Source organism: Gymnogyps californianus, chromosome 2 (genome assembly GCF_018139145.2).
Source record: "Gymnogyps californianus isolate 813 chromosome 2, ASM1813914v2, whole genome shotgun sequence".
NCBI lineage: Eukaryota > Metazoa > Chordata > Aves > Accipitriformes > Cathartidae > Gymnogyps > Gymnogyps californianus.
The window spans coordinates 5,079,901-5,103,465 of NC_059472.1; the positions used below are offsets into that span (position 1 = coordinate 5,079,901).

General features: G+C 43.0%; 1 protein-coding gene across 5 annotated transcripts in view; it reads left to right on the top strand.

Annotated features, from left to right (window-relative positions):
* TRAPPC9 (trafficking protein particle complex subunit 9) overlaps nt 1-19,366 on the top strand; it is a 520,942-nt gene extending 501,576 nt beyond the window's left edge. For all 5 annotated transcript variants that reach the window (XM_050890669.1, XM_050890668.1, XM_050890671.1 and 2 more), the window contains 2 exons: nt 7,490-7,713; nt 16,142-19,366. In XM_050890669.1, the coding sequence (XP_050746626.1) occupies nt 7,490-7,713; nt 16,142-16,321 (404 nt within the window). In that variant the 3' untranslated portion in view covers nt 16,322-19,366. The remainder of the gene's footprint in view (nt 1-7,489; nt 7,714-16,141) is intronic.
* Nucleotides 19,367-23,565: the final 4,199 nt, after the last annotated feature.

The window sequence follows — 23,565 nt, forward strand, 5'->3', positions numbered from 1 at the left end:
CTGCCACAGACAAGCTATAGAAATAGTTTTCAATTACCTAAAATAACATGCAAATCCTGGGATTGTGAAATTTCAAAACACAGGCATACACTGTATGCCAGCCTGACCTTCTGGTTGTGTAGCAGATAATAAAAAGAAGTCTTCTGCAAACCTGCTTGTGATGAATAGATAAAAAGGGGTTGGCCCACATTCAGAAACTGGACTATTTAAGCAAGCTGGGGCTATGTCATGGAATATTTTAAAATAAGTCAAAAGGAGCTCAGGCTCAATGGAGAACACAGAGCTCTGAGAGTTTTAAAATTTTAGGAGTCTGCCTTTGAGCATTTAGATTAGGACCGGACATAAGCAGTACAAACTCTGAAGTGATTTTCACTTTGATAGCAAATTGGGCAAATCACAAAATGACAGGTTATCTTGGCTGCCAGAGGAGAACTGAGACAAGCAGGTGCCACCCGTGCGCCAGCAATTTCACAGAGAAGGAGAAACGTCTATCGTAAAAGGCATGTGCAAAATAAAATAACTCCCACCAAAACCGGAGAGGTTAAACTGACCAACTCATTTCTTAAATAAATCTGTGGTTAATGTGCATTCAGGTTTGCTGTTTGAAGATCCCAAGTAGAAGTTGGAGGCAGTCAAACCCCAGAGCACTAGTCATGTTCATGCTTCTCTTTTCAGCTAGCATGACCCTGGTATTTAGAGTTAATTGAAGAAGGTTGTACTACACCTAAATGTTTACAGCTGAGATCAAGTAGCACTGAAACTGAACGCTGATCACGTGTCTGCCGAGGATAGATTTGGATGTTAAATTGGACATAAACGTTATACTGATTCGGAGGAAGAAAGCTTACTCAGTGCAAATGAACAAGGTTGCAAAATCCTTTTGCAAGCGAGTCCTGCGGGGATGCTGTCCTCGGTCCGTTGTCATCACAGAGTTAAGAACAGACACAAACTGAAAACAATTTGGCAAGAACGATAATCGGACCAGTCAGGATCTGTCATCAGCATACTGGCCACTGCAAAAGAGTGATTAAATAGGAAGACACAGACAATTATCAAAGACTAATTGCTTATTGTTGCTAGAACTATATTTTAAATGTGTTTTTCTTTTTAATTGCTTTTGGAGCGAATAAAGTGTCCTTAATTCAATTGTAAAATGTTTGGGAATGGGAAGTCTGCCAGGAATCAGGCAGCTCAGAGGTCTTGTGAAAGCAGTTGCCTCTTTCACTAGCCTACATTCATGTTCAGTCATCCCATCCTCTGCCAACTTCCCTGTTTTCAGGTTCGTGCCCCTATGTTCACTGAAGGTCTCTGGGTTGTTGGTACTTGCAGGAAGCTGCACTAGTTTGTTCATATCTTTTCCTGTATTTTTTATTCATCCCTGTCCAAGGGCCTTGACCCAAAGAGGAGCTGAACTCTTCAGATCCATAGGGGTTTGGGATCAGCAGGCTCTGAGTATAAGGGCACTTTCTAGGACAGGACTAGCAGCGGTTGACAAGGCGAGATATTCGTGTAATTTGAACCTGCTACAATACAAACATCTGTACACCTCTGTGCTCTGTTACTATTGACTGAATGAAATTATGCAGGGGATGGATTTGGCTCAGTATTGTGTCAGTATAACAGTGAATGAACATGGGGATGTTATTCCAAGTTAAGATGCTCAGGTTTGGTGTGAGGAGCAGATCCAAACCACATACAGAATGTTTTATGCAAATAGCTATGAGGCTTTTGTGTTAGTAAATAACCATTCAGCGTTTTCATGATGAGAGTGACAGGGAACACAGTTTTTATATTCATAGAAATATCTTTTGTATGGATGTATTCAGCTCTGAAAATACTGCAGGACCTTGTAATGGACAAACAAATGTGACCAAAGCTATATCTCTATGTGTAAATAATTTGCATGAATGGTTTAGAAAATGAAATGGAGCTGGTCTACATGAGGGAGAACAAGCGGGAAGACAGGAAACAGACACAGTGTTTAGGTTCATATATTGGAGGAGATAGATAGGAAAATTCAAGGAGCCTGTTGTCTCAACAGAACGCCACATATTACCTGCCAGCTCCTCTAAGCAGCCGACTGAACCCCAAATAACAGGCTGCGAAAACTGTTGCTGACCTGACATGCAGCATGAGAGGAGGGACAAACTTGCTTGTTTGGAGACAGGCAGGATCAGCTTGCTCGGTACATGGAGTTTGCCTGTAGTACAGGTTTTTTTCTCCATTCTGATCTTTCTTCCATCTGCATAATATGTAAGATCAGAAACGGACAGAATTGTTCAACCTATTTCTAAATGAATGATTAAAAAAAAAAAAAAAAGGATTCTCTTTGCATTGTTAAGTTCCTTGCAAAAACCTGAACAAACATTCTTGCAGAAGAGGGCAGGGAAAAAAAAACCAGTTGTTCCAGGCAGCATGGCTGGCCCTTTCCTTGCTCTTTTAGGGAAATTAGAAGTAAAGCTGGCCTGGGCAGACATTTTAATTAGCGCTTTAGATTTGGTGAACACAGAAAAACTGAATTATTCTGTGAGACTTTCACTGTAGCAACTCTGGCTTGGGCTCTTGGTCTTTGGCTTTTCTCCATCGAAGTACCTGATGGACATTATCTAGAGACGTCAGTGTTGTTGCTGCTTCTCTCCCCTCCTCAGACCACGGCTCTCCTGGTTCACAGGCCGAGATGAGTAAAACTAGTATTTTGGAACAGTTCTAACAGCATAAAAAATGGTTGATTGACTAAAATTCCCCTAACTATCACAGTACAGCTGAGCAAGGCTTGCTTTTCTGGGCTTGAAGATCTCTTTTACCTTTTATGTGAGAAGTCTATATGCATTTGGGCATCTCTTGCCTTGAGTTTTGTTGACCTACTTGTTTGTGCAAAGCCATGCCTCTGTGAGGTGTTTGCTCGAAGTCTTGAGCCAGGTTCCCAGCTGCAGTGAATGGCAGGGGTCAGTGCGTCTGCATCAGTTGGGGATTCAACATCCAGTTTAAAAGCAAATATCCCATGGAAATTTCTCCATCCCCCACTGTAAAGATGAGCACAAACACCCTGCCTTCCTCTGCAGCCTGTTTTTTCAAATCAACCCAAACTTGAGTGAGGAGAGTAAACATTGCTGGAATATGCATTTCCACTGAGATTAAACATGTATTTGTATGCAGCTTTCCAAAATTAAACTTTCACAGTGGCAAATAGGGAGTTGGGTGCAGAAATGCAATTAGCCGTGACTCAGGACTCTTGACGTACAGGTGGGCCAATGAGTTGCTCACATGGAAACTTGACAAAGTAGCAAGAACGACTTACTATGTGTTAATATGAGCAGAGTAAATAACACAAAATGTTAATAATGTTTGGTATTCATTTCCAAGCTGCTCCTTTGGGTGATGTAGACAGAAGTGCACCTGGCAGGTGATGGTAAATGATATTTTTCTTGTGGAATAGTGGTTGTCTTCCTGTTAGTAACATTCATTCCCTTTTCTTGAGAGTTTTGAGATCCTGAAAGAAAGACATTATAAGAATTCTGATATATTATTTTCATCTAATGGTCTCCCAGACTTCCTGTGGTGTCAATAAGAATCAGCTGTCGGCTGGGCCATGAAGTAGTTTTTCCAACTAAAAGATTAATTCATAGAGATCCTAAAAGGCTTGGCTAAGGCCATCAGTGAAAAAGCAAGGCTTTCCAATCACCCTTCTCAGTGGCTTGTATCATCCTCATCCTCTGCCTTCCAAAACGTGTTTGACAACATTTTCTCCCTTGGTACAGTAATCACTCAGAGAAGGTCCTAGAGATAAAATAGAGTGGTCCCGTGCCTGTTCATGGGTGCGTGGCAGAGACTGTGTCTTTCCTTTTTTCGTGGCTGTCAGGCATTGCAGGGTAATGTTGGCACCCGAGGATGCCAACATAGTGGACATGTGTAAGTAAATGAGCAGGAAAGGAGAGAGAGAGGGGAAAAAAATAAAATAAGAAAGCAGCATTCAGTTGGCTTATTAAAGTACTTAAAAAAGGATTTAACTTTAGTTAGAAGGAGAATGGTAGGTCTTTGTGCTTTTTTTGCCCTGACAGCCAGAGTTTAGGCTTCTACCTTTTTCGTGTAATTTATATATGCTGTTTGCATTAAACTTGGTCCTTCTAATTTTCTGAAGTACTCTTTCTCTTGTATCTGAATCTTGGGAGGATGGAGATATGGCCACCACTGTCTTCTGTCCTAGTGAATGTATCTTCTGATTCAGAGCTCCTGTGTACTGAAGCCAATAATGATTCACTCTCACAGCAGTGGTGTGAGCAGTCTCAGCTTCTATATGCCATCTGTGTGAGTGAGCTGAATCTGCAGAAACGGGACCCTGTACACATGGCTTTTCCTCTGTTCATGGATGAAAATATTAAAGCAAATCCGTATGGTCCATGAGATGTTTTCTGTGTCAGGAAGGGAGTAAAACTGCCTGTCAAACCAAGCTGTTCTCTCTGATGAAAGGGGACTGTTTTTAAACACTCCTTTCCATAGTATTTTGCATGCCAGCCATGTGTGTTTTCTCATCTGACATCTCATTGAGATCCTTGGCTTCAGCACTGCAGGAGGGAAGGGTGTGCTGGGAGGGAAGGAAATAATGTCTCAATATGTACACAAGCACGTGTGCGCACACACGCTTTTAAATCAATCTTAAATGAATTGAATTTTTTTAGGAATACGAAAGAAAATTAATCTGGTTGAGCCAGACTTAATTGCTTCCCTTTTGCTTGGATTTTCTATTTTCACATGAAGGTATTAGGAAGCAATGCTCTGAGCTATTATTAGATACAAAGGTGGAGACAGAGGGCAAAGGGTTCATTTACAATTCCTACAGCAGAGCATTGAATTTTAAAGCTAAAAGGCAAGTTGATGAGCAGCTTGAAAATAAAGATTCATCCACTTAGCTTACTGAGTATTTCTGAAGGTTCATGCTGGTCTGGGGCGCTAACCGTTCGTGCAGCTGTAAGACCCGCTGGCTGGAGGAACCCGAAAAAAAAGATTTTTTTTTTTTTTTTTTTTTTAAATGAAAGCACTTACCTTGCAGGGAGAAGCTTGAAAACAAACTGATGTAAAGTAATGAATTGATACAAATGCATTTCTTTTGAAGGAAGCAACTGGACTTCACTTCTGTGGCAGCAGGCTGGGAAGCATAAAGATTATCCACACACACACATTTTTGTGTTTTGAAAAATTCAAGTCAGTTAATCCCAGATAATGGATACCATTATAACCACTACTTCACCTCCATGATCTTAGGGCAATCCTGCAACAAGTAATTTGATCATGTTGGGCAGGAGAGCCCATAACATTAGAGTGTGCTATTGCAAAAGAAATCCAACGCCAAACAGGTTTCCTAGCCCTTTCCTAAAATGCAATGGTGATTATAACTTCCTTTCACAGAATCACAGAATGGTTGAGGTTGGCAGGGACCTCTGGAGGTCATCTGGTCCAACCCCCTGCTCAAGCAGGGCCACCTAGAGCCACTTGCCAAGGACCATGTCCAGACAGCTTTTGAGTATCACCAAGGATGGAGACTGCACAGCCTCCCTGGGCAACCTGTGCCAGTGCTCAGTCACCTTCATAGTAAAAAAAGTATTTCCTGATGTTCAGAGGGAAGCTCCGGTGTTTCAGTTTGTGCCCATTGGTTCTGGTCCTGTCACTGGGCACCACTGAAAAGAGCCTGGCTCTGTCCTCTTTGCCCCCTCCCTTCAGGTATTTATATACATTGATGAGATTCCCCCTGAGCCTTCCCTTCTCTAGCCTGAACAGTCTCAGCTCTCTCAGCCTTTCCTCATGGGAGAGATGCTCCAGTCCCTTAACCCTCTTCATGGCCCTTCACTGGACTCTCTCCGGTATGTCCATGTCTCTCTTGTACTGAGGAGCCCAGAACTGGACACAGCACTGCAGGTATGGCCTCACCAGTGCTCTCGTTGTCAAAAACTGGGCATCTCCTTTGAAAAGTTTTGGCATGGGGGCTGTTCCAACTGGGACACCGCCACGAGTTTTGGATAGCTTCAGCTTGGGCACTGCAAGGTTGCTTCGTGCTGGCTCTGCCAAGCCTCTTGTATCTGGGACTTGCTGCTGCATTTGGGCAGCTTTGGTCAAGGAGAGGTTTTCATCTGGGTAGCTCAGCTTTGCTGACTTGACCTCTGGAATAAATGTCCCTTTCTGAACTTGTTTCTTCTTTGGCACTAGTTTTTTTTTTCCCCAGTTGCTGCACTAAGGCTTGTTCCGTTTGCCAGGCTAAAGGGCATCACGAGAACATGCATCATTTTGTAGTTTTTTGTCTGAGACAACAAAAACAAAAATAAGTTTAAAAAAAAAAAAAACTCTTTGGTGTAAAATGGTTTTTTCCTGTGAAAGCTCCTGAAGCATAAAAATAGTGTCTTCTCTTGAAGAGGTGATATTACTAATGTAAATCCGATGCTGTTGGCAGAGGAATAATATGCTGTGTGTCATAAGGCAAGCGACTGAGGAGCTGGAGTGATCGAAATGCCTCATGGGCGTCTGAGATTGTGGGGATAGGTATTCACACTGAGGATGCTTTCTTACATGTGCCCAGGGCTTTCTCTTATCTCTGAACATGAACCCATAGTGAAATAGAAATGTTCCTGTATTAATAGTGCATCGGAGATAACCCTCATCTGAAAAATACAGTAATACTGCACAACTGGGAACCCTTTCAGAGCGGGGAATTGGACCAGCAATTTCATAGTGTGTTGGTAATGAAACATTTTGGTTCTGTATAAGCAAATGGGCAAGGTTAGTGGACACATTACTCTGGCTGTCATTGTCCCAGCAGTAACCAATTTAGAGGCTTTATATATTCTGCTATCCCAGTAAGGGAAAGAAAAGTAGAAAGTTAAAAATAGAAATCCCAGAATGAATTAAAGTGCCGAGTGAACAAGCTCGTAGTACTGCTGTATAATTTTAAAATCCCTTTTTTCCTTATAACCTGGACTTTAATATATGTATTACATTGCAAATTCTGGCAGTGTCTGTCCTGCTCCAAAAGGTCACCTCCATACAGGAGGATTTATTCTGGCTGTAACATGTGAACACGGGCGTTCAGCCCTGGATCTATCTAGCTACCATTTGTATTGATGATTCCTGTTTCTATTTCCCTTCACCTGATTCTGTTGATTTGCAGGAGAAGCATGAGAAGTTGTCCGTGGCTTTGGCCTTCAGGGGAGGAGGTTAAAAAAAAGTCTTCTGGTGCCTGTGTATAGATTGTAATTGTTTTTTTTTTCATAGCTCTTTCAACAGCTGTGGATATCAGACCTTCATGAACTGGTTTTTGCAAGTAGTTTCCCTGCAACGCTACCCTACCCAACACTGCAGCGCTGGGTTTTCTTTCCTAAGGTTAATTGTCATGCACTCTTGGTTTCACTGAGGTTACTTTTTCTTGTTAAGCTTCCTATCAAGATTTATACAGTTTCTGAAACAGGAGTCCAACATAATGTGGAATTGTTTTCTTGATTTGCAGATATCCTCGTTGACGGCAAGCTTTGCGACTGTGATATCGTGGTGAACTGCAAAGTGGGAGACCCCATCCCGTTGGAGGTGAAGCTGACCAACTGGAGCAAACACAGCGTGGGGCCCTTCGCTCTCACCGTGACGCCCTACCAGGATTACCAAAACGGGGTGCACAACTATGAGCTGCAAGATGCTATCACCTTTGTGGGATCTAACACCTTCTACATCGATTCCGTAAGTCTTTCTATCAGACGTATCACGATTCCAGATGACACGCATTTGCAGAAAAGGGCTTCATTATTCAATTGTGCATTTTAAGGCAGATTAATTTTTGGAAAGCACCACGATTATGGCAGCTATTGCTAAAAGTGCTGCTAGGTTTGGGGATATAGAATCCTCTTTCTGAAATGCTTTAAGACTGTAATTTCCTATCATGTAAACCAGTAGTAAACTATCAGAAACAGTAACTTTTGGTCACTCCAGATCTGACTAAATGTGAATGTGTAACCTAGATGAGAAAATGTTTAATACCATATTGCCAGTCCCTTGAGCCATCCAGTGCAGCCTGCAGTAATCGATTTTAAGTAACTTTTTCTCTTTAGTCCATAAGAAATATTCCCCAAGCTGAGCCAAGGAACTCAGCCAATCAGTTTTAGTCAGGTCTTGAGGAAATGCAACAGACTGCAAAAAGAAAATCCTAAACATTAATGACCAATCTGATGAGCTGGTTCATTTCCTTGTTGCTTAGCATACTCTTATAAAACCACAAAGAAAAATAGAAAACATGCTTAAAATGAGACAAAAAAGTCCCATTTTAGAACAATTGAGATTTTGATTTTTCTTTCAGTTTCTTCTTTAGAAAATTCAAGTCTAGGAGCTTTTTGCTTGTAAGGGAAGACACTGAAAATACAGATAAAACTACTCTCTCCCACATCCTTCCCCAAAAAACCGCAACAACAAAAAACCAGGAGTGAAAAACATCCAGACAGTACTGCAGAGTGGAATACGCAGTATTTCTGGTAACTTATAAAATAAACATGAAGAAGAGAGTGAGTGTTTGGGATAATGCTTAGGACCATTGCTTAGGTCAGCTCGTTGGATTGCTAATAAAATGTACCTGTCAAAACTGAATATATAAGTGAACCTTAGTAAGAAAGAAATTAAAGGTTAACCACAGGGATAGTCACCATGCATACTTTTAAATTACGCATCACAGGAAGAAAATATTTCAAAAAGCTAATGAGCATGGAATACACCATCAACTTGAATTTTAATGGGGGCTAACTATATTCTTAGCTGAATAATTTAAATATGTCAACAGAAACAATCAAGAGATGGCTTTCTTTGACTCTCTTTCTGACAATGTGGATTTTTTAATCAGAGTGGCAGTGTTTGGATGCCCAGCTGCCGAAGGCCCTGACACTCCAGGCTAATGAGGGAAAAGGAAGATGTCAGCATTATGTATTCTTACCTTCTGATTGAGTTTCCTACGGGGCAAAAAGTCAGGAGGTCACGTCTCTTGTGCCTGCCCAGCCAGGCTTCTCATACGTTATGGTCCCCACTTTGGCCCCGTTGTTCAGTATTGTGACATTTCTCCTGTAAACACAGTCCCTGATAAGTTAAAAATAGAGTTGTTTTCTGCTATTGGTCCTCCTTTTCATCCAAAAAGGTGAAATGAAGAAAATGTCGACTCTTAGACAAGAAGTGTTATATTTAATGGTACGTAGTATTGATACTTGTCCTGCACAGGCTCCTAGCGAAAATGCTTAGTCATAGTTCTTTGAGGCATAGAGCCCTGATCATGGAAGAAAATTCTTCAAACTGTGTCTCTAATGCTGTCAGAGGCCCTTTCATCCCCCGTAATAACTAATTCAGTAATGGAAAAAAGATTTCAGAAAGCCGCACCTTTTTTGGGGACAAGAAGAAAGTCCTGGTTTGTGCATTTGATGCTTCAGGGAAGAACGAGCATACTCAGAATTGTGTTCATGCTCTGAGTTTGGCAGAAACTCAGATAGACGCTGGTTAAGAAACCGAAGAAGCTCGTGGTTGGGTGAGATGAAAGAGATTCAGAGTTTCTCTTTTTTATAAATGAAAGCTGAGATGCTGGACCAGATTCCCTGCTGGTGTAACTCAGTGCTGCTCTGTCGAAGCTATTAAACATGTGCCCATTATTTTTATAAACTGAGGTCATGGGCACACGATTATTTTGCTTGTTTAATGGAGGTGGCTTGAGATGCTGCCATTTCCCAGCTGCTTGTTTCTGCCCCTCTGCGGGAAGATGCTCCCCTCTTCCCCAGCAGACCCAGCGGGAGAGATGGTGTGAGCATTTGTTTTCGTGCAAAGTTGGCCAGTTTAGCAAAAACTACGTTCGTCAGCAGTTTAAGCTAATTGGGCTGACTCCACCCTGACACTGGCAAGGAGGTGGTGACATGATTTATTGCGCTGCCGAGCGGGGTGGGAGGAAGGATGGAGCACTAGCGTATGGTTTGGTGTATCAGTAGTGTATGGTCAAAAGCAAGTGGGAGCATCAGGTATTACAGCAAGAGAAGATAATTCTCACGCCCTGAAAATATGGTCTGCAGAAACTACAACATGATTGGTGCCTAATTGAATGTGATTTCTCTGGGGAAAAAACAAACAAAACCCAAAGCCCCTCTGCTCTCCTAAATATTAGTTTTATATTAAGCCTGCTGCTCAGCAAATCACAATTATTTTTGTTTCCAGACTAAAAAGTTTCAAATCAGTTTCTGCTGCTATCTGGAAGACAGGGGATATATACAGGAATTTTCAGCATGCACATGCTGCTTCGCAGTATGAATAGAAATTGTTTAAAAGGTAGAAGTCATACGATTTTGTATTTCTCTTTCTTGCAGCTTGAAGTCCAGGTTAGATGATTGATCTTGGAAGTAACGTAATGAGTGCTTATTCACCTTTTTGTGCTCTTACTTCAATTCAGTGCAGCAGTCTGGGTTTGTGTCACAAAGTCTCTGCTGGGATATACTACTTCAAAAAGCAAATTCTTTTACTGAAAATTTTAAAGGATGTTGAGATATTTCCATGCATTTTAAATTAAGTAAAATCTTTATTTTTAAGCACAACTTCTAATTTGGTTAACCTTGCCTTTCTGTGTCTGTATTTAACAGAAAAAGTGACTTCATCAGTTGTCATTTAGATAGTAGACATTTTTGTTCAGTGCAGGGTTTTGAAACATGAGATAACATGGTGGACCCCCACCCATTAAAACAGATTGCATTGATTTATTTTTTATCTCACTTTACAACCTGAAGTTTAGCTTTAGCCATATTATTAAAAATTCTTAGTTCTTACCAATGTTTTGGGGTTTTTTACTAATTAGTTGATCAGACAGAGTTGCTTCTTGCCAAATTAAAAACAAAAAAATTATCTTCTGTGGAGATTCCTGTAACTACCAGCAATTCATCTTTCCTTGTTGTTCCTGCTTTTGCCATTACTATTCTCAAGCAGGTTTTCTTCCCGCACGTGTTATCATGCACTAGCTCAAGTGATTGGTAGTGGGAGATGAGGAGAAATTCATTAGTAGATGGTCATTTTGAATCAGCTCAGAAGCTATGATGAACATTTGCTCACTTCTGGCAGGTCCTCTGTGGCCCATCTGGAACAAATTAGTTTTCTTGGCACTGTTTTACTCGCACTGTAAACTCTTTGGGGCAGCGAACAGTAGCTGGCGCTAGCCCTAATCTCCAACTGAGCTCCCTAAGTACTACAGCAGTATAAATAAGTAGTAATTAGTTCTAAGCAATCGCAGTCCCACATGGTAGCCTGAATCAGGGAAGGATTAGGATGGAGCTAGAAACTTAATTTTTCTTCTGTCTCAGTGGAACAGAGGAGTAGTGTGGGCATTTTTTTCTTGATTCTTCAGTCATTTTTTTCTGGGGTTAGAAGCTTCCCATCTTTGGTTTCCATGATTTGGTGGAATTTTAGTAAGATCTGTTTCAACTCTGACTCGACTCAGCAAGCATGTATTCAACAGCATCTCAGATTGGCACAACATATAAGCACATATCTAGGTGGTGACACTACCAGACCTGTGTGCTGCTAGATCGAATGACAATACAAATTTGGTCCGGATCAGGCAGGAGTATGTGATCTTCATGTTTCTCATAGGTTAGCTGGATCATGCATTGCAATCAGTGGGATGGTGTGTGCTGTCAGCTACAGCGGGAAACGTCTGACTTGTGTACACATCTGAACAAGTCATCCCGAGCTCCACTCACAGGCAGTGGAGAGCAGGTCATCAGGGTTGATGGAGTTTAGGGGATGTTTTAGCTCATTCTACATTTGATCAGATGAATCCTTGTGCTGAACAGCTGGCTCAGATGTGGACATCCACTTTACAGACATTTGGGTGGATTCAGTTCCAGACTGAGACATCTGAATGAGTAGGTGTTACCATGGATGCTGGCCAGCTAAGCTCCCATTAGTCAATGGAGATGTAGTCTACAGCTGGTAGAACCTGGCTCACACTAACATAGACACCAGAGGTGAGATTCAGTTGCCTAAAAGTAGGTGTCTACCATCATTTCGGTGCTGTGGGTATCCTACCTGGCCTCCACCTACTGCCAGAAATACTGTAAAGCATCCTGTAAATCTTGCCAGCCCTGTGCAGATGTCTCAGTGCCTTAGGTCATTCCAAATGTCACAAGGTTCCTATGTTTAGGCAACTGTATCCTGACTCTGTAGGCTGGCTAGGTAGGCCAATCTGTGTTTGCTCCACTGGCAGCATTGACTAGATATCTTCTTACTGTAGTAGGAGCTTGGATACCTAGTGTATCCAGAGCAGAGAGACACCTAAATGTACGTGGTTTAACCTCAAAATTAGTCCTGTGCCTGGTATACCAGTTGGGTTGGATCTGGCCCTCTACTGACCTGACTGCTGCTGATGTACTTGTGGTCTTCTGGGAATGTTTGTAGGCAGCCCCACTAGAGAGGCAGCCTTACTTTTCAAAGTTAGTTACTATTTTGAAAGAAACTTCTCGTAACTTCTGCAGAGCCACTTGCATCTCAACAGTGCAAAGGTTTCAAGCTACTTTTGCTTCCCTGTTTCTTCCCCAAACCAGAAGTGTTGATTAGCGTAGTGGTTGTACAACTGGCCATACAGATGTGGATAGTCCCCAAACCATAAATGTTGTTGTCTGGTCTGTACATACTGCACACAGGGAGATGGGCTGCAGGCAGAGCAGGACACATGCCACTACCGGCCTCGCTGGCTTTTCTCACTTATGATGAAGAAACTGATGTCTGGTGCAGCAACTTGTGTTGTAAAGGCAGGAGGAACGAGCAACCATGTAGGCAGAACTTCAAATGAGTGAAAAGACTGTGTTGATGCTGGCGTGCCTGAAGCCACCTTCCAGCTTGTCAAGGGCTCTGATCAATGCTGTTACAGATATTTCTTCATGGTGCAGCTAGATTAGGAAAAATGGACTGGGAGCTTGAAAAAGGTATGGGTCCTGAGGAGGCTTCATTTGCTGTTTGCCTCCACCCATTGCTGGCATTAGTGCCTGCCTCTGTCCTCCTCTGGATGCAAGTCGGCATCAGTTCCAGTGAGGTGGAAATAAGGCAGGCAGCTCCAGGAGGAGGGGAAGGAAGCAAAAGGGGAGACTGCTTGATGTTGTTCTGCATGTCCAGACGCAATGCCAGAGGGCAAGAACTTGTACCCAGCGAGGAGGGGAGATGCCAAGGACAGGGGTCAGGAGAACAGCTGTGGCTGCTCTGATCACTCACGTGGATGATATGATGCTGACACAAGTTTGCTGTAGGTCAGCAAAAGTTCAAAAAGCACCAAAGCCAAAGAGAGCCTGGGCTCTGCCAGCTCTGATGATGTTGCTGCTTGTGAACAGCCAGGCCCTGTGCAGGAGCAGCAATTTAGGGAGGTTTAACATCTTTGTCAGCGACATGGACAGTGGGATTGAGTGCACCTTCAGCAAGTTTGCCAACGACACCAAGCTGTGTGGTGCATTTGACACGCTGGAGTGAAGGGATGCCATCCAGAGGGACCTTGACAGGCTTGAGAGGTGGGCCTGTGCGAACCTCATGAAGTTCAACAAGGCCAAGTGCAAGGTCCTGCACCTGGGTCAGGGTAATCCCAAGCACAAATATAGGCTGGGCAATGAGTGGATTGAGAGCAGCCCTGCGGAGAAGGACTTGGTGGTGTTGGTTGACAAGAAGCTCAACATGACCCGGCAATGTGTGTTTGGAGCCCAGAAAGCCAACCGTATCCTGGGCTGCATCAAAAGAAGTGTGACCAGCAGGTCGAGGGAGGTGATTCTCCCCCTCTACTCCGCTCTTGTGAGACCCCACCTGGAGTACTGCATTCAGCTCTGGGGCTCCCAGCATAAGAAGGACATGGACCTGTTGCAGCGAGTCCAGAGGAGGGCCACAAAAATAATCAGAGGGCTGGAGCACCTCTCCTCTGAAGACAGGCTGAGAGAGTTGGGGTTGTTCAGCCTGGAGAAGAGAAGGCTCTGGGGAGACCTTACAGCAGCCTTCCAGTACTTAAAGGGGGCCTACAAGAAAGCTGGAGAGGGACTTTTTACAAGGGCATGCAGTGATAGGACAAGGGGTAGTGGCTTTAAACTGGAAGAGGGTAGATTTAGATGAGATCTAAGGAAGAAATTCTTCACTGTGAGGGTGGTGAGGCACTGGAACAGGTTGCCCAGAGAGGTTGTGGATGCCCCCTCCCTGGAAGTGTTCAAGGCCAGGTTGGATGGGGCTTTGAGCAAGCTGGTCTAGTGGAAGGTGTCCCTGCCCATGGCAGGGGGGTTGGAACTAGATGATCTTTAAAGGTCCCTTCCTACCCAAACCATTCTATGATTCTATGATTCTAGGTTCAACAAAGAAGCCTGATACCCCAGGGGACTATACAGGGTGCATGTCTGCTGGCTAAAGGACCCAGCAATGAAGGTCCAAAATAACCTAGAATAGGAGAAAACGGAAACAAAGAGCTCATTCCCCTCACATCTGAAAGCTGCAGAGAACCTTCCTCACTGGAGGTGGTGGCAGGCAATTTTCAGCTCTTTGGCATATTCTTGAGGTGCCCCACACCCCTGGAAACTTTTTCTAGTGGTTCATCTCCCCCCTCTCCCCCGCCATGGTCTAGTCATCATCGTTGTTCTGGTCTGCCTATGCAATGGCAAGATGCCTTTCAGCAAAGGACGACCATAGACTCTTTCCCAGTTAATACCCTATTGTTGATGTCCCAGTTTTAGCATATGACCAAATTTTTTTATAGTGGGCAAGAATCCTGATAACCTGTCTTGGAGCCTTAGCCTCATCCCTTCACTGTTCCAGGTGGTAATGTCCCATCGATTCCTAGTGATGTCCCTTGCAAAGGTTTTCTCCCCCTGAATCCAATTAAGTCCAGCACATCTGGACAGCTCAGTGCTTCTGGATCCAACACCAGAGTTTCTGTTGTAGTTGGGCTTGGCTCTCAGCTTGGCTGACCAGTGGTATGTCATGCTGTCATTTGGAATCAACGCTGGACTCTGTAACATGATGGACACTGAGGTGTTTGGAGATGACCAAAGAAAGGCCCATTACCGCTGAGTATTCAAATAAAAAAGAAAATATAGGGGCACAGGCCTACCCATGAAAGTAGGGATGACCCCATGAGTATATCTTGAGTTGATGGTTTCAGAGTCCAGAGAGCAGAAAGGAACTGGTAAGATGGTCTTGGCTGAGGGAAGACCAGTACTGAGGAGCATCAGGTGCCCTTTATTGGGTCCTTTCTGCTGGGATGAAGTTGCCTTTTCATAATTTTTTGAATAAATTCCATCCAATGGCAAGACTTTGTGCTGATTCCATGTTTTGCATCTGCAGCAACTTTAACCCAATTGTAGGCACCCTGAAACTGGATTTAACATCTTGTGCAAGCAGATATTGATTCAAACATTATCACATACTGAACAGTTGTGGGATTGTTAAAGTTAGAAATTACTTAAGTGTCTTGCTGAAATGATGGACTGAGATATATTATTTGTTGTAAAGATATGGATCGTAAATGGTTTTGTGATGAAGGGAGATATATAAATGTAGAAACAGTGTGAACTCTGTATTTAATTTGGACAAGTTAAATCAGGGTGGCTACTTTTTGTGGGATGTTTCTTGCTAAACTTAATTATTTCAATGATAGTGAATATTAAAGATTCCTGATTAGAATTTGCAGTCACATTGTGTCTGAATAATAAGTGGGGATGAATTTAGTTATTGCTAAGTTGTTAAATGGTGTTTAACCATGTGTTTAACATGAGTTCAGAGACATGATTTAGACCTTTAATATAGATGTTGATAAATGCACTCTAAGGAAAGATTTTGGGTGACCTTTGCCTTAAACCAACTCTGTTCTGGAACCACTGACTCCTGAAGATCTGTATTCTGGTTTGAGCTGTACCACAGCTTTGCTGCATGAGAGAATAATACAGGATTTAATTTTCAGTGCTCCAGTTTTACCATTGCTAGAATAGGGACAACATATTTACTCCTTTTTGTGCAAAGGCAATATTGAGATGTGAATCTAGAGTACTTTGACATCGTTTGAAGGAGCTACTGCATTGCAAAGTGCAATTATTTTGTTTTGTTGCTGGTTTAATTATACTGATTTTCACGTTCTCTACATTCTCTTTTCCAGGTGAAGCCGACCAAAGACTCTGTGTACTTTGGAGCACTTCTCTTTCTCTACACAGGCGATTTCTACCTGAATATCAAATTCCACGAAGACAACTGCAGCAGGGAGCTGCCTCTCTCCTGGTTTTGCCTTCCTAGTGTCCACATCCGTGCTATGGAGCCTATGGTCCAAACTAAGCTGTAAACGTACTGTGTGCTATTTGATTAACCACAGTGCGCAGAAATGCTTGGCACATCCTCTGCTTGACCCCAGCTTGTTTCTGTCCAACCCCAGGCCACGGTCCCTACTTTGGAGGAACAGCTGAACACTTTCTGAATGGGCTGATAGTCATTTGGGCAGCTGCTTTAGCTAATTTCAGAGCGAGAGAGAGATTGTAACTATGCTAGAGTTTTCCTCTGTTTCCAAAAAGCCTTCGAAACTGCTAATATATGCATTATACTTTCATGTACTCTACTGATATCAGTGGGCTTGAAAGGGTCTTGAGGGCTGAATTTAACCATGTGTTTGAAGGTCTCAATTGCAGCGTGAATAATCCCGTTTTAGCATTTTTCAACAAGAGTTGTATATCTGTATGAAATTCCTCCTGGCTTACACTGGACCCACGGCATGTACCCTTGAGGTGTAGTTCTCTCTTAGATTTGTTCACAGGCTTGTTCTTGTTCACTTGTTTGCTGAGTATTTGGTGTCTTTGATTGATAGTAAATAGCAGTAGTGATGCTTTTTCCCGTGTTACTGAAAGTAAGACTAGCAAATGCGCCTCCAGTTATTCTCTTCCTCCCCTGAGCCCAGTGCGACTTGCTCCTGGTAAAGTCACTGCCTTCAGTTTGGTAGATCTATGAACAAGAAATGAAAGAAGGCAATGAAGAGGTAAAGAGTTTTGTCCTTGAGAAAGGAAGCAAGCCAACTTTTGGGTTGCCTAGGGCTTGCCTGTGAATTTGGGCTTTCACAGTTCTGTTTTATACAATCACAATTGCTTGAAACATTTGCAGACACCTAAAGAGACACCAGAATTAATCAGCTGGTCATTAATATCACTTTGCATGAGTTTTTGCAAACTCTTCTGATCAGATTTTTCATGCTAATAGACTGGGCTTGATTATGTGGTTGGTTTTTTCCTCCTTTTTTTTAGAATGGTTAAGTTTAATTATTAGGCAATTAAGGCCATGGAATTCCTGACCATAGAAGTAGTTGATGAATATACTGAAAATTTAGCCTGTTGTCTTTCAGAATAATGTTTTTGTATGAAGAGACCCGCATTTACCTCGTGTAAAGCAGGGAGGTGTCTTAGCTGTATGATTATTATATTATTTCATGGGCCATATGTTTCACACCTGTCTCAATCTTTTCTTAAATTTACAGCCTGCGGCTCTTAAATTTGGTGGTAGTATACCTTTGGGGGTGGATACACCAAGATGTGGCAGGGGCGCTCCAGTTAGCTCCAGTTAGCTCTACACGTGCTAAATCTACACGCACAACCTCTTTGCAGATTTTTTGTTTGTTTAGGCTTCATCCAAATGTGGGCACACCACTTCATGCCTGAACTGGTCCATCCTGCTCATGCTGTGGAGCACTAGCCCAGATAGCTCATTCTGGCTCTCTGCACCATGCCCAGTTGTACTTTTAGATGTGACTGGTGTTTTCTGTAGGAATGACAGCGCGCAAAACTCAATTCATTGCATGTTTGCAAATGACTGTAATGTATTCATTCTAAATATATTTCTAATTTGAGGGAACGATAGCTATAGCATGATAGCTATATTTCCAGTGTATGCAGGGTATTACCTCTAAAAAACTGTATTGTGGCAATGTTATCAGTGTTTGCTCTTCAGCTGTGGCTCTGTATACAGCTTTGAATGCCAGAGTGGAAGTCTTCAGTCTTAAACTGATGGAAATCTGAGACCGACTGAAGATTTACTTGCAATGATGTACTGCTCTGTCAGCTGCCAGCATGCAAGGTCCAGTAAGAAAACTGTTCCTTAGACTTGCATGGTGGTTCTGGGCCAGAGACACCCATGGAAAGAGGGTCCAAGCAGCTGAGTTGGGCATGTTTTTTGTGTTAGTGGAGCTCGGTTGACAAGTTTGTGCCATGAGGCTGAATTCTCTGTCACTACATGGGCACAGAAAAATTAGATCCTGGGAGTGCAGGAATTAAACCAGTTAATCTCCATAAAAGCTTGCTTTTGACATGTGCCTCTCTACTATGTTGCACAACACTGTTGCAGCGAAATCCAAATTGGGTTTTATTCAGTATTCCCAGCAGGTAATCTGCAGATGCTAGGAACACAGCTAAGGCTTTGTAAGAACCACATTGCATTTGAAACAAAAATATTGTGAAGCAGATGCTGTTGCAGTCAGGATGCTTGAGCTTACCCAGCTAAGGGATCATTTCCTAGTTTATTTTTGAGAGCGTTCTCTGAGAACAGAGGATATTGTTCTGTGAAGCCTGTACTGGGATGCAGCACTCCTGTGCCCTTTACTTATAAAGGATCCTGATCCACAGCCTGCTGAAGCTGTTGGAATGGGAACAGGTTTTATTATAACAAAAGCAAGCTGCATATTTCCAATATGCCATTATAAATCTGCCATATGTGCTCATAAATATAAGTTCTTATGTGTGAGCTGACCCTTAATGGTCTATCTGTTCATTATATAGTAGACCACTCTGTCCCTTGTCAACTTTGATGCTTAGTTGCTTTTGGCATTTATGATATCTTTCCCAATTTTCTCACACTTCTACTTGTCTTGGTGAGAGAGATGAAACACAAGAAATTCTTCCTTCTGGGGATCATTTGTGACTTGTCCAGAAGGAGAATGTTTAAGTGTCAACGTGATTTGGAGAAGGGTGAGGGGAAGGTACTTGAAATGAGAATACTGCATCACTTTTGGTTTTCTTTTTAATGGAAGTTTTCACTGGGATTGCTGTCAGGATTGGTCCTTGCAGTGCTTGAAAAAAGGATCATACTTTTCAGATCTGCTCTCCTTTTCTGGGACTGAAAACTTGTTTTTATTTCTCCGAACCACCCAGCTATTATTTTGAACATGATGAGCCAAACTGCGCATTGTTACACAGATGTAAATCTGATGTGTTCCCACTTGGCTGAATTAAATCATTCCTCATTTAAACCACCATTGCTGAGAGCAGACATTGGTCCAATATATGTATGCATTGGAGAAGCATAAGTTGTGCAAATTTAACTGTCTGAATAAATACTTATCTTGTGTTATTTACACCTCTGCCCGTCTCTTCTGTCTGTAATTCTTGATAGTGTTCTTGTGTGTTTTTGCTGGTAATAATAACATATGTCTTGATGATGCATTCTGTCTCTGAAAGAGTGTGTTTGACCCTGGAACTGAAATTTCAGCTTCACTCAAACTTTCTCTTCCTAGATGAACTCAGAGCTGATGAATGAGGTATGCTCCATAGTGTGGCTCCTGTATCAGTGTCCATTAACTATCAGCTGAGGGGAGAAAGAGGCACTCATGTGAAAGGTTACTTATGCCTCAGTATCCTAATGGTGACAATGCGGGTGGTGAAACACTGGAACGGAAGACTGAACGGTGAAACACCTGTTGCCCAGAGAGGTGGTAGATGCCCCATCCCTGGAAACATTCAAGGTCAGGCTGGACGGGGCTCTGAGCAACCTGATCTAGTTGAAGATGTCCCTGCTCATTGAAGGCGGCTTGAACTAGATGACCTTTAAAGGTCCCTTCCAACCCAAACCATTCTATGATTCTATGATCCTTTCCATCCTCTACAGAGACAGCTCAAAGGCGGAAAGGAGGACCACTTATGGAGGTGGTATGTCTGGGAAGACTGATTGGAAGCTCTTGTTTTGTGTGCACCATCTGATGTCCAACCCTGTTTGAGCTCCTTCTGTCAAACAGCCCTGAGGCTCCTGTGTTTGGGTTCCCAATCTGGAAGCTCTTGAGCTTTCCTTAGTGAGAGCCAGCTGCGCTCTCCCTTCCTTGGATCCTCTGGCTCCCTTCCTGGGTGTGGGCACTTTGTCTCTCACTGAAATGAGACTATGCATCCATCCTACTTGCACTACACACACCCGAACCGTGCTATCTGCCAACTCCGCGGGATGTTAAGCATACCGGCTAGAGCTCTGGGCTTGCAATTCAGCTGTTTGGGCACAGGTGGGATTTGAAGGCTTTCCTACAGGTACATGCTTTGCAGAGGTTTGTAAACACTAATGCTCTTTTCTTTATACAGAAGACACGTAGATCTGGACAATTTTCATGTGCAGTGTTCAATGATACATGTTTACTTCTGTAGGTTGGACCCTTCTGGGGCTTAGGTCAGGGTCCTTGGGTTGTCCAGCATCTTTCTATTTTAGCTCTTGGTTTCTCATCTCTCTTTTTCACCTCATCCTTCCCAACAACTCTTCCACTCACTGCTTTTCTGTTTTTCTTCTTGGTTCCAACAGAAAGGATCAACATGTCCCTTTCTTTTTCTGTCTCCTTCCTCTGCATCTCTATCAGAGCCCTCCTAACACTTTGGTTATCTACTGGGGAAAAAAATTGCTTCAAACTCTATTTCAGTTGTTAAACTGGAGTTTGGCTCTCATATCCTCTCTTAAAAGCATCTTGAGATATTTCAGTTGAATAGGACCTTGTCTATTTTATTACCATCTGGTGTTGCTTGTTGGAGTGATACTTAGGCTACTACATTCATGATGCATCAATTCCGTAACACCAATGGGACTTGTGTTGTATGTAGGTGGCATGTTATTTAACATGTACTGATTACTTATTTTCCCTGTGTTCCTGATTCAGCAAAATATCTAAGCATGTGCCTAACGTTAAGGACATAAATAGACCCAGTGATTGAAGCTAATTCAGTCACACATCTGCCTGAGGAACTTGCTAAACCTGTGTCCAGATGCACAATCTGCATCTGAACCTGCAAGTTTGAGATTGAGGCCCCTGTCCCATTGCATTGCATTGGCCATCTTATTCTTGGATCACCACTGGCTCCCAGAAACCCTGGTACAAGAAGAAGAAATCTCATCAAAATCGAGCACTGTCATTTTAATACATGAGGCATAGATATATAAACCGAGTCTGGGAGTGCAGAAGATCCTTCCAGGCCAGTATGTCCTCGGTGTATATCTATATCAACCACAGTAATGAACTTTGGAGGCATAAATCACATGAATAGACTTGCTTGGGAAATCATGTTATACCCAAAGGCTGTGCCCAGTAGCTGCATACTAGGTGAGACAGCACTCATCCACCTCCTGCTTGCAGTTGCTCTTCCAAGGGTTCCTCTTCTGAGGGCTGGTACCAGCACAGGCTGTGCTGACGTCCTCTCAGCCTCCCCATCTCCACATCCATAGGAAATCTCCCCAGGAACTGTTCAGAAATTAGTTGGCATAACGGAAGGCATATGTTGACAATGAGGAAACACAGCACCACTTTTGTGACGAGGGAGCGCTGGATCCTCTGAAGAGAAGAATTTGTTACGGCCCAATGTACTCTGATATCATGGCTGAAGCAGGGCGATTTCAGCCCCTTTTCAGCATGTATTTAGTTTGAACAAAACAACGTAGACACTGCCAAAAAGAAATCAGGCCAACTATTGAAACGGTTTAACAATAAGCATCTTGTTAATGGCTATGAGGATGTCATCACTAATCTGTGTCAGAAACAGGGCCCTTTGCTGTCCAAAGTCTGCCCATGTTCTTACAGAATGGTCCAGGTCGATGGCTGAAGCGATGCCATGGTCCAGTTTAGGCATCTGCCTGCCACCTCCTTTCCCAACAGCTCAGATCCAGAGCACAGATGCCATTCCCTCCCCATCCCTTTGCCTGATTCACCTCTTCGCATGGCCGCACCAGGCTGAACCCGTGCAACGGGTTTGGCTTGAAAAGGGGAAAGAAAAGGCAGGGGAGTGTTTTCCTTTAGTGTGCGTACACACGTGTGAGGGGGTTATTGATGTGCAGCTCGATCATTGCACAGACTGTCGAAGCCTGCAAGGTTGCAGCATCCCTCGCAGACACATTCGCAGCGCTCTTCGGGGCAGCAAGGGGTAAATAAGCAGTGGGAGGAAGGGAGGGTAGAAGTGCAAAGAGAAATGGTACAGGGCTACGACCAGAGACACCTCTGCAAGGTGCTCGAAGTTAACTGAGATGAATCAAGGCCAAATGGGTTATGTAACTGCCACGACATTAAAAATAGGTTATGCTGTATATTAAGATTTCATTTATAAATTGTTTATAAAGCGTTCATAAATGTTAGATGTGGTAAGCACGTTATGCGCACGAATATTTTGTGTTCCAACATTATCGATGGCTGTATATACGGCAGCTGCAGGTATTATAGATGGTTAAGTCACAGTTCTAGAGACCAACAGTTCAACAGCAATATACAATAAATGATTCATCAATCACTTAAACATGTACTAAGCGTTTATGTGTTCTTTATAAATGGAACCTTAATATGAAGTGTGACCTTAAGAAGTGTGAAACAGGGAACTTTTCCCCTTTCATCTTTTTTTTTTTCTTTCTAAAAAAAAATTAAAATACCTCTCAAGTCACCAGTTTAATAATGATTGTGCTTTCCCTCACCTCTGGCTTGAAAGAGGCCACAGGCTCCTGAGAATTAAAAAGGTTCATGGAACGAGTGCAGCATTTGGATGCGCTCCCCTCTGCCTGCAAATACGTTTTGTGCCAGTTGAGGGTATGAGCTCCAGGGACGCAGGAGGATGTCACCCCAGAAGGATGTCACCCCAGAAGGATGTCACCTTGCCAGCCAGGGTGTCTGCAGATCCCTGGAGGAAGCACAAGAGCAAAGGTAACGTGAGTGTAAAGTAAAGAGCAGAGCAGAAGAGCCGTGAAATGAGACTTGAACAGGATAATTTGATTCATTGAAATAAACCCTACAGCCAGCTGTGGGCATTTGCTTACATGGAAGATGCCACCAGAGAAGATGCCACCATTGCAGACCCCCAGCACAAGGCAGACCGGGTAAGAGGTTTCTCCCTCCCTACCATAGCATCTGCAACGTAAAAAAAAAACCTGGAAGAAGGTGTAAAGATGTAAAGCCTGCCCATCCCATCTCAGCTCTCACTCCCTTGGAGAGCTGAGCCCCTCGAGACTCTTTTTATTAGCAGAAGAGATACAAGATGCTCCTGTCTTTCCACACGTGGCTGAAGTCCTGGCCAGGGCTGTGTCTTTACAAGGCTCTTGAGGAGGGCATTGCACGACCTGGCCCAGGTCTGTAGTATTTGAATTGTATACAGATATTAGCCACTTCCATGTGGTGTCAGAACAAGGCCCTTGGATAATGAGCATTTAAATTTAGCACAAAAGAAACACAAAATATATGCAAATGCTTTGGGATATTATTTTCAGTACAAATATTGGGTAAATCTACCAGATTTTCCCTTTTGTATAGCTCTCCAAATGTCGCTGCTGTTGGTT